At 36.0% G+C, this 11097-nt stretch overlaps 2 protein-coding genes across 6 annotated transcripts; both read left to right on the top strand.

Moving 5' to 3' along the window:
* The first annotated feature begins 621 nt into the window (after positions 1–621).
* LOC18448587 (uncharacterized) lies at positions 622–3087 on the top strand. 3 transcript variants are annotated; one of them, XM_088869333.1, is made up of 3 exons: positions 622–951; positions 1540–1672; positions 1753–3087. In XM_088869333.1, exon 3 carries the CDS (start codon positions 1753–1755, stop codon positions 2938–2940), a length of 1188 nt encoding a protein of 395 aa, XP_088725459.1. In that variant the 5' UTR covers positions 622–951; positions 1540–1672; the 3' UTR covers positions 2941–3087. The 3 variants fall into 3 exon arrangements, with proteins under 3 accessions (XP_088725459.1, XP_020531846.1, XP_020531845.1); XM_020676187.2 differs by lacking the exon at positions 1540–1672; XM_020676186.2 differs by having other exon boundaries at positions 1540–3087.
* A 2076-nt stretch (positions 3088–5163) lies between these two features.
* Positions 5164–10444, top strand: MRL7-L (Thioredoxin superfamily protein). Of its 3 annotated transcripts, none has more exons than XR_016057420.1 (5): positions 5164–5575; positions 6674–8563; positions 8892–8973; positions 9105–9216; positions 9928–10306. XR_016057420.1 is itself a non-coding variant. In XM_006858649.4 (5 exons), exons 2-5 carry the CDS (start codon positions 6683–6685, stop codon positions 10041–10043), a joined length of 834 nt encoding a protein of 277 aa, XP_006858711.2. In that variant the 5' UTR covers positions 5470–5575; positions 6674–6682; the 3' UTR covers positions 10044–10444. The 3 variants fall into 3 exon arrangements, 2 of the variants coding, with proteins under 2 accessions (XP_006858711.2, XP_088725460.1); XM_006858649.4 differs by having other exon boundaries at positions 5470–5575; positions 6674–7206; positions 9928–10444; XM_088869334.1 differs by lacking the exon at positions 6674–8563 and having other exon boundaries at positions 5470–5575; positions 9928–10444.
* Positions 10445–11097: the final 653 nt, after the last annotated feature.

The raw sequence follows: 11097 nt of genomic DNA, 5'->3' as shown, positions 1-11097 counted from the left end.
AATAAGAATCAAGTCATATTTAGATTTCAAATATTTAGATTTTAAAAAAAATTAAAATTGTCGTCATCATCATTAGAGATTTTTTTTCAATTCTTTAAGGTTTTAATATTGATATGCTTCTAACAAGGTCATATCCTAAATGAGGCTATAAGTCATTTTTTTTCACTACTTTCAAACATGTTTTTTTTATTTTACTTTTTATTCTTTTTGGTCTTCCAATTTAATCGCTCCTCTTAATAAGTATTGTATAGTCCATTTAAATCTACTCTCTCTTTTTAACGTTTATTGGAGCCATACTTAAGTTATCATGTATATATTCATTTTGAATTATACTTTCGATTATCTTGCCATTCATTCATCTCAATATCTTAGTTATACTCATCCGATAGATATGTTGATATTTTAATGAATTTATCGAACCCATCCTCTCCTCTCTCTCTCTCACTTCTCTTGTTCCATCGCTCTCAAAGGGCGCGTGCTTGATTTCTAGAAGATGCAGTTTTGGGAAGCAGATACTCCAAAAGTTTCATGATCCACTGTCCAACTGGTGGTATCTACTTTGTAGCGCAAGTAGATATCTATTTACTGTAATACTTCCTCGATATCAATCAGATAACTTCCGGTTATCCAACTGAGAAGTGCTGTGGACACTGAAATCACAAATCAAGAACGCCCAATAGACAAAGGACCCCCTCTCTCTTTTTCGATTTACCGTCTCTCTGTAAGAAAGGAAGCAAAGTGGATTCTAGAGAGAGAGGTTTAACCCTATAGAAGTGGATTTTAGAGAGCGAAAGATGAGAACCATTATGATTTTCTTTGCCTTGCTCTCGTACAATACTTGGAATACAGCTCTAATGGCTCAAAGGTGATTGATTTGTGCTTCTAGCAAGATGCTCGACTGAAAACAGTTGAACGAGAATCTGGGGTTTCTTTCTCTGAGTTAACCAACAGGTTTGTTTGCTGTTTGTAAATGTTTCTTCCTTGAAAGGCCAGAAGCTTGGACGTTCTTTCTCTGATATAACTAGCGAATTTGAGCGTTGTTTCCTCCCAAAAAAAAAAAAAAAAGGAGTTAGGACTTACGAGTGGGTTTTCCTCTGAATTAAAAAAAAAAAAAAACGCAGAGCTTGTTTGGCCTTTAGTGAGATGAACGGGAGAGCTTGGTCCCCCATTTTAGAGAGAGAAAGGCGACATGTCTTTTTTATTCTCTCTTCTGGTACAACCGAACAACGCATGGATGCAATAAAATTCGACTGAGAGATTTTTAAAGTCAACCAAGAAAAATTGTAACTTTTTTTATGAAAAGAAATTTCAAATACAAAGGTAGATCCATTTCAATCCACTCTTTGAAACAATAATATTATAGTTGCAGGAACCCTAATTGTCGGTAATTCTTCTCTCTCTCCAAGGGTACAATGATCCCCCAAACTGTCCTCTACTCTGTGCCATTAAGAGAGGAATATTTTCCAATGCCTCTTCAAAAACCTAGCGTTTAATTGCTTATTGCTTGCTTCTAAATAAGAATTCCCTAAACCCCTACAGGTTTTAACACATTTCTTCCCAAAAAAAATGGACAAAGTCACCAAAAAGGTCAATCCTTTTCGCCTCGCGACCCTACTCCGCCTTGAAAAGGATCCCAAAATGGCCCTGCAACTTTTCCAAAGCCCTAAAATTGGTAACCCATCTTTTCGCTACTCTTCTCTTTCATATGATCTCATTATTCAGAAGCTTGGTAAGGCAAAAATGTTTGAACAGATGGAAGCAATTCTTCAAGAGCTGCAGAAAGAGACCCGCTTCACACCTCCGGAACAACTCTTCTGTTCTGTGATCAAATTCTATGGTCGCGACCGGAAGCCCCAAATTGCTCTTCAAACTTATGAGAGGATTCCTTCCTTTCGATGCCCAAGAACTGTTCGAGCATTGAACACACTCCTTAACGCACTCCTCAATTGCAGAGATATGGAAACCTTTGGTCGAATCCATGATGAACTTGATCAATATGCTTCTCCTGATTTGTGTACTTACAATATTTTGATTAAGGCCTGTTGCTTGAATAATTCTCCCGATCATGCTTTTCAGATGTTTGAAGAGATGGTCTCTAATGGAATCCAGCCCAATGCAATAACCTTTGGGACTCTAATAACTAGTCTTTGTTCGAATTCGAGATTAAATGAAGCTTTTCGACTTAAGGAAGATATGGTCTGGTGTTTTAATGTGCAGCCTAATTCACTGGTTTATACTTCATTAATGAAGGGTCTTTTTAAGGCCAATGAATTAGCCCGAGCTTTTCAATTAAAAGAAGAAATGGTGGATAATGGAATCGAATTGGATTCGGGTGTTTATTCCACATTGATTGCAGGGCTCTGCAATGCGGGTAGAATGCAAGAGATTGATGGACTTTTAAAAAAGATGAAATCAAATGGGTGTGAGCCTGATATAGTGACTTATAATGCAATAATTTGTGGACTTTGCAAAGAAGCTGATCTCGAATCGGCTTTTGGAGTTCTTAATGAGATTACAAAGAAGGGTCATTGCAAGCCTGATGTTTTCACATATAACATATTGATTGGAGGACTTTGCAGACAGGGAAGAGCAAAAGAGGCAGCTGAGCTTGTTGAAGACATGCCAAGGAGGGGCTGCTTCCCTGATGTTGTGACTTATCGAATTCTTTTTGATGGTTTATGCCGGGAGATGGAGTTCGCAGAGGCAGGTCATCTCTTGGATGAGATGACATTTAAGGGCTTCTATCCCCGCAGTGCACATAAGCTTGTCGAAGGCTTGTGCAAGACAGGGGATCTGAAGTTGTTAGACAGTGTGTTGAGTAATATGGCAGAGGGGCTTATAATGGATCTATCTGCTTGGGAATTGGCAGTTGGTACAATTTTATGTGAGAACAGAAGTCAGGAGCTGCTTACTGTAATTGACATAATCAAATCTGCATGAATGGAGGATTGCTTACTGTAGTTGCAGTAAATGGAACTCAAAACATTGTAGCACCCCGCCACCTTGACCACCTAGTCTCGAGCCTATTCTAATTGGGTACGGGTTGTATAAAGCTGAGGTTCTAAACAGTAAAGTGCACCTTTACAAGTTGTGGTTTCAATACCGAAAATCTTTGTGATTGTCTTTAAATATATTTTAATTTTTAATTATAAAATTTAAAGCTAAAAAAATAGTGTAGATCGAGGAGATCTATAAAAACTTGAAAATCTTGAAAATTGACGGTTCAAAAATGCATTACAAGATGCATTATTTTCAAAACTTGAAAATAATTTTTTTCTCATGTCCATGCATCTTGAGGTCGAGATGATCAATTTGAGGATATTTGGGCAACCTCCTCAAGTGAAATTTTTAGGTGCGCTTTTGATTGTTTAGAGCTTCGGACTTTTCCTTTTAAATTTTGGCCTATATTTCTTGCATGGTTAAAAAATATGCATGCATTCTGAAGGTACATTAGAGTGTACAATACATATTTTTAGAAATTCAATTGGACATCAGAGAGAGAGAGCAACAAGGCTACAAAAAATTCAATTGGACATCAGAGAGAGAGAGCAACAAGGCTACAAAATTTTAGAGAGATTATGATACACAAAATGAAACAATTGTGCCTAAACATTAGGAATGGGGTTGAGATAAAGGTTGTATTACCACCTGTGACTCAACTAACTGTCACGGTTCGCATTCCTACCGATGCTAAATCCTTTGGAAAATTACTAACCCACTAGAAAAGCACAATTATGCTTAAAAATTCCCCATCATATGAACCTCATTCAAATGGGCACTCACATTGCTCTAGCCTATTCACCTGCACAACAGTTCTTGGGAGCAAAAGACATCCAAACATATGATCTTTTTTCAAGGCAAGGAGGCTTAGCAGCTACCTAATAGAAGAATGCCATTATTTTTGACAAATCATCTGCCCTTACAATCCCTACATTCAAAAAAAAAAAAAAAAGCGGAAAAAAAACTAAGAAAAACGCTTAGTCATAGTAATCACCATTGAAATAGTATTATTTTTCTTTTTTTATTAAGATAAAAACACAATATTGGGGTATGCCTATGGTTGGCAATAATTACTTAGAATCTTGTTCCAATCCCAATGGAAGTGGAACGCAAGTTCTTTGCTTCAAACTTTACCAGCACATCATGTAATAAGAACTGGGAAAGAATGCAAGAAGTTTATTTATAGAAAATTCTCGTGATCACCTATGGCTATCAGCTGTGAAATCTGATTGTCAAGGATGTGTCATTGATTGAGCCTCAAGTCTCATAATTTTTTTGTAACTTTGTTTTGAGAAATGACACACTTTGATTGGGTCATTTCAATTGTTATAGCCAGAGATATTGTAACCTCGCATACAAAATATAAAATATCTTATAGCATAAAATCCAGTCTGAGAAGAGTGATGACTTTAAACTTTTCTTTAACTCGTCCTATGCTTAGGTATAGGGGTTGGGCTGTGTTAGGTAAAATTTTACCAAAACTTATCTTGAATCCTGAATGGTGGATCAAAATTCGTATGGCTGACCTCAATTGGTTGAAAAAAGGCTTATGATAATATAAAATCTTAGAAGAATTAGGATATCCCTCAAGTAAAGGTGTTATTTCATGAGAAATATAATATTAGATTTTGAATGAATAGTTGAGATCAATGGTAGGGCCGACAATGGGCTAGGAGGTCTAGCCTGTATTACTTAGCACAATCCAAAAAGATAGGGCACAGGCCATAAAATGTGGCCCGAGGGCGAGGCCAGGGTTAGGACACAAGATGGCAAACCTAGCCCGGCTTGGTTTTTTTTTTACTTTTTCCCATATTTTCTTTGAGCATAATTGGCCTGACCTAGCCTAGCCTGAATAGAGCCAACCTCTTTAACTTGGTCGAGAGCTAGGCTAGGGCTAGACCTATAGGGACTAAGACCTGGCTAGGGCCAACACTGGCCTATACGGTTGCAAGCTGTAATCAATGCCTCATGAAATTACCAAAATAAATATTCTAATTAAATTAGCAAAGACAAGAACATGGCACCATCATTTTCCAAAAAGAACTAGGACACCTTTCACATTTGAATAAGACATGAAAAAAAAAAAAAAAATTGTATAGATCTGCTTGATTATCACGATTTCAGATATTTTAAATATCATAATTAAAAACAACAATAGATAGATTTTTGACATAGTTTTGAGGTACACCTTACTTCAATAGTATAAGGTAGACACTTGACACCTTATACCAACCTCGCCCTTGTTTACCCGGACTGCCACCTATACATACGATCCTGGTTTTTTAGAGTTACTAAAACCTCATAAACCTGTTTTTTTGATAAGCCCCTGTGTGAATTCATGGCTAATGATTTTCAGTATCAAAAACCCTAGAATTATCTCCGTCTTTCAATGGAGCTTCATTACCCATTAGGACTCCAGAGTTCTTTGGCTGCAACTTTATTTGGAGATTCACCCAACTCCAGGATTTTTTATGTAAGATTAGGTAACCTTCCATTGAATAAGCACTGTGGAGTCTTAAATAGTAGAAAAGGCCGTTCTTTTCACTCATTAAATGTTGGAGAGCAAGGATTGCGGGTAATTTCTTGTTATTCTCCATTTCCCATTTCTATCTGAGCTAAAAATTCATTTAAATATATTGTCTCTGTTCTTTCTGCTTGTATTTGTCCCCATTCAAGCTCAAACTGCATATAAATCTGTTTTCTTTGTCCTTTTTAATACCATTTTTTTGGGTATTTTCCATGTTATATAGACACATATATGTGTCGGCGTCTGACTCCGATATGAGTGTTTGAAACACCAATTTGCGCTTTTTTTTGTTTGTTTAAGAAAAACTGTCTAGGTTTAGGAAGTTTGGAAAAATTGTGTCCTTGGCAGATTGATTCACGCAAGAAGAAACCATGGATGTTTGTGGGCATGATGCTTAGGAGTTTTGTGTTTGCTGGTTGCTACTATCTGGTTGTTCTTTGAATTAAGTAACGAATTATTGCGTAGGAATGACTGCGTAATTTATATGAAATGCTCTATGCGTGTGTACTAATTAAGTATTCACCTGTTCCTTTTTTTTTGAGTTTGGTGTCAATTTTTGTTACTTGAAACGTCAATGATTACACTAGTTCGAATTTTTTGTTTAATTGAAAATTTGTACCTTTTAAGTATTGTAGTACTTGATGTGTTTTTCCTTGGTAGTAATATTAGTCTGTTTTGCTCTTTATGCTTTATACTTAATTACTTAGTGAATGGAGGATTTATACTTTCTGGATTTTGAAGTTAACAGTTGTTTTGTTTGAACTTTATTCATTGTGTTTTCTTGCTTGTTCCAAGTTCTAACTGAAGGGATGATTTGCACTTTATGGGTTCTGAAGTGAACTATAAATTTTGATTTTTTTTATTTTTAATTTTTGAGGCCTATCTTCATTTTTTTGTTTATTTACTGTTTTGGACCTACTTCTTAGATTTTTGGAGCATTGGGAGAACATCACTATTAAGCATGATAAGTCATTTTCTTCCAACATTTAAGTTTTTTTTCTTTTTTAAAGAAGGCATTATAAATAAAATATAAGTAAATTGTCCAGTCCAGCTTGGACAAGAATTACATTTGTATTATTCAGCATATGCAGTTGAGCCATTGTGAGATCACTTCAGGGAGTGATTTTAGATTTTGTGTCGTTTCAGAGTGAGAGGATGCTTGCCACTATATTGAGAGCAAATAAAGAAATTAATGAGGCTGTTATTGGTGATGCCAAGAATTCCAAAGAGGAAGCTCATGAAAATGATTCAAGTAGTGATGATGATGAGAGCGATGGTTCATTATTAGACGAGGAAGAGAGAAGAGAGATGAGGAGGATAATTCGTGAGGTGATCTCTAGGGATGCTGAAATTGAGAATGATGAAGATGAGGACCCAGATGAGAGGAGAAAGAAAGTGGAGAGGCTCTTGGCCGACTACCCACTTGTTGTCAATGAAGAGGACCCTGACTGGCCTGAAGATGCAGATGGATGGGGATTTAATTTCGATCAGTTCTTCAACAAGATCACGATAAAAAATGTTAAGAAGGATGATGAGGATTATGACAGTGAGAAAGAGGTTGAATGGCAAGACGATGATTACATTCGTCCAATAAGGGATATCACCACGAAAGAGTGGGAGGTGACAGTATTTAAGGATATTAGCCCTCTTATTATTTTGCTGCATAATCGATATAAAAGGTCAGTTTGTTTGCTCAGATCTACTCTTAATCTTCTTTCTCAAGGAGTTTGAAATTCAGGGATAAAGTGAGAGATGGGGATAAGAAACTCCATCGCTATTGTCAAAAACAGAAGGTAATTGGTGAGTTGGTAGGCTCGTGTGTCCACCATGGTTTTCAAGGAATTTACAACTTGAAATACTTCAAAACACTGTAAATCCATTTCTGTATAAGATCCCTAATTTGCAACTCGAAAAACAGTGGTAGTCTGATGATGTTTAAAGAATTAAAATGAGAAATTGACAAAAAATACATAATGGACCATTTTTAAACTGCTCAACTTGTTTTAATGTTTTTTTGTAAATGTGGTCATCTAGATGATAGGCCTGAAAATTTTTGGATCCGAGAGGGTGGACTCACTGTAGCAGGTGTGTCCGTGGACACACCTAAACCGTACACCTTTCCCAAAGAAACGGTCTCACTTGCCTACATTGCTGATTTCTAATGTTTTTAAGCTTTTGTAGAAATACCTTGAACTCTACCACACAGGAAAATGAAAATGATCAAGGAAGTATGAATTTTATTTTTGTTAATAATGTAAGGAAAAAGTTTATATAGAGCCGAGGCTCTAAACAATCAAATTAGAGCCCACCTCAAAAATTTCACTAAAAGAGGTTCTTCTGATGTCCAAATATCCTCAAATTGATCATCTCGACATCAAGATGCATGAACATGAGAAAAAAATGGATTTCAAGTTTTGGAAATAGTGCATCTTGTAATGCATTTTTGGACTGTCAATTTTCAAGATTTTCAAGGTTTTATAGATCGGCTCGATCTACACTATTTTTGAAGCTTTAAATTTTATAATTAAAGATGAAAATATATTTTAAGATTATCACAAACATTTCCAATATTGAAACCACATTTCTCGGCACTATTTGAAAGTGCGCCTTAATTTGATTGTTTAGAGCCTTGGCTCTATGCAAACAGCACCCATAATATAAAGATGGCTCATGAAGTAAAATAATGATACTATCAAAATGGTTTCTATCTGCCAACGCTTTACATGTCTTTTCAAACTGGTTGCCTCCTTATATATAGCCCCTCGCAAGCATTCTCTTACCTTCATGCATCCTGATCTAGGATAAATTTTAGTGCATGAAATATTCAGGGTTGACCCTAAGGTAAAATATATGACATTCTCATTTAATTGACAATTTCCTGATTCTTTACTTGTTTCATCAGAATCTATTACTAACCTCATACAAACCTTGATTCTCTCTTGTTTAAATTTTCAGAATATGTATATTGGATGCTTAAGTTGCAAGGCTTCTCATATTTTATTGGTGTTTTCATAGAGAATACTGATATCATTTCTGGTAAATTAATAATAACTTGTTTTCTATGATCTAATTAACTGATAACATTCCAGAAATAATTTAGAAAATATAGCAATTACTATGTATTGGGCTGCACATGATTCTGGTTAGTTGTGTCATTTTTCTGAGTCTGAAACATTGGATAATTTTGGGCTGCACACGATTCGGGCTGGTTGTGTCATTTTTCTGAGTCTGAAACATTGGATAATTTCTTTTTTTGAAGCCTTTGTGGTGAATTAGCTGGTGGAATGACTTTTCCATAGGCTCTCGGGCCTGCACATTGGCATTTGTTGTGTAATAGTTAAACTTTTGGTGCCATCTCTTGCAGGCCACAAGAGAATGAAAAAGCTCGTAATGAACTAGAGAAGGCAGTTCGCATCTTTTGGGACTCTAGGCTGCCTTCGCCGAGGGTAAGCTGGCTTCCCATGATTCTATTTATGGGTTTTTGCATTACCTGATTAAGTAAAAAGAACTTGGGTCTTTTTGTTTTTCTTCAAGTGATTCATAGGTTCTCATATTTTGTATTCACCCTTGTTATCAGTGTGTTGCAATTGATGCTGTTGTGGAAGTTGAATTGGCCAATGCTTTGAAAGTATCAAAGTTCCCTCAAATTATTTTTACAAAAGCTGGAAAAATCCTACATCGTAACAGAGGTAATGCTGTGTGTGTGTGTTTGTGTAAAGGTAAAATATGATTTAAACAATAGTAGGGGTTCAGTGGCTGCTCAGCATCGGTTACCCATAAAATTATGCAAGAAGATGGTCTTAAAAGTCGAGTCCAATTCAAATATACAATTTTGGGTGGTGAGTTTTTCATCACCCATTGATCTCAACTATTCATTAGAATCTTAGGTTAAGTAGGTGACGTCTTTTGAATGTTACCTTCATGAACGGGATGTACTGATTTCTTATAGGATTTTATACTATAAGATGATCTACATTTGTGCATGAGGTCATAATCATCCCTAGACGATGGAATTGAAATTGAGTGGCTAGGGGTACGTCATTTCTCAACACAAAGTTGAAGAAAATTTTTCTGAGACTTTGGGCTCAGTCAATGACAAAGCCTGAACCGCCCGATTTTTCGATTGATGGCTGGGGGTTAATCGTGACCTTCTCATACTACAGGCACATGATCTTATTGTGTACTTTCCTAGTTCTTATTTGATGATGTGCTTACAGAGTTGCAAGCAAGGAACTTGTGTTCCTGTTCTGTGACTGAAGACCTCAAAGCGATTATTGCCAGCCTAAAAAGTAGTCCAATATTATGTTCTTATGTGAATAAAATAAGTATTCAAATAATGCTATTTCAATGTGATTACTACGACTGAGCTTCTTTTTTCTTTTTCTTTTCTTTGCATGTAGAGATTTTTAGGGCAGATGATTTGTCAAAGATGATGGCATTCTTCTATTATGGAGCTGCTAAACCTCCTTGCCTTGAAGAAGATGGCCAAGGTGAAAATATCCCTCCTCCACCTTAGACTAGTGTTGCTGCATGGGTTTGAGACTGGAGAAATGTGGAGCAGGTGGACATGCTAGAGCATGTGTAAGTCCATTTGTATAAAGTTCATATGATAGGGAAGTTTTAGGCATAATGTTGTATTAGGTATATCACAATCTCTCTAAAATTTTGGAGCCTTGTAACTATATAGTCTCTCTCTCTCTCTAGTTCTTGTCAAGCTCTAAGAATGTGTAGTGAACTCTCTATTGTCTCATTCAAGTTCTCAAAATGTTGGTTGTGAAAGAATCCAAGAAATCATAGGCCATAATGCTTCCTATCTGTAGGCATAACTCTTATATTCTTCCATCTTCTATTTGTATCATAATTGCTGTATTGCTGTATCACCATAGTTTATCAAAAAATTTATGGTAACCAGTTAAATCTCTTTCTATAATGATACCTATCCTTAGGCCCGTCTCTTATATTCTTCCATATCTCTTCTATCTGTAACCATAATTGCTGTATTGCTCTCAATCCCCATGGTTTATCAAAAATTATATGGCAACCAGCTAATTCTCTCTCTCTCTGTAGTCTCTTTTTTTTTCTCTATCATGTAGTTATAGTCTCTCTCTCTCTGTAGTCTCTTTTTGCCTATATTGTAGTTATACTCTATGTAGTATCTTGTTTCTCTCTCTGCAATATCTTTGACGTGTCTTGTAGTTATACTCGCTATCCGTTTCTCCCTCATATATGAATGATATTAGATGTAGTTTAGTAAAACCGTGAAGAATGTAGAATTGCAGTGGCTTCTTCTAATGGATTATTAAACAGGTTTTGTACTATTATTTTCCTTCGCTCACGTGGGAATACTACCACGGGTCTATTGTGTCCGTTAAGCACCTTTTGTACTATTACTTTCATCCGCTTGTGTCCGGAGCTGCAATTCATTTGTGTATGCTGCTTTCGCGCCCCTGCGTTCGTAGAAAATGCCACAATGTAATGCATAAGGATATTTTTCCTTCATTCAAGAATAAAAATAAAAAGATTATGATATTAGTTACAAGATACTATTTATCTTTTGTATTTGGAAGTCA

The sequence above is a fragment of the Amborella trichopoda genome, chromosome 6 (assembly GCF_054954075.1).
Source record: "Amborella trichopoda isolate Santa Cruz 75 chromosome 6, AtrichopodaSantaCruz75HAP2 v2.0, whole genome shotgun sequence".
Lineage (NCBI taxonomy): Eukaryota > Viridiplantae > Streptophyta > Magnoliopsida > Amborellales > Amborellaceae > Amborella > Amborella trichopoda.
Note: the sequence above shows the minus strand (reverse complement) of the source record. Positions and strands in the feature narration are given on the sequence as shown.

Bases quoted from the DNA above. Each gene is read 5' to 3' on its own strand.
- LOC18448587 (XM_020676186.2), top strand. From the start codon at position 1,567: ATGGACAAAGTCACCAAAAAGGTCAATCCTTTTCGCCTCGCGACCCTA.
- MRL7-L (XM_006858649.4), top strand. From the start codon at position 6,683: ATGCTTGCCACTATATTGAGAGCAAATAAAGAAATTAATGAGGCTGTT. The intron at 7,207-8,891 runs GTCAGTTTGTTT...CATCTCTTGCAG, and splicing joins CTGCATAATCGATATAAAAG to GCCACAAGAGAATGAAAAAG. The intron at 9,217-9,927 runs GTAATGCTGTGT...CTTTGCATGTAG, and splicing joins AATCCTACATCGTAACAGAG to AGATTTTTAGGGCAGATGAT.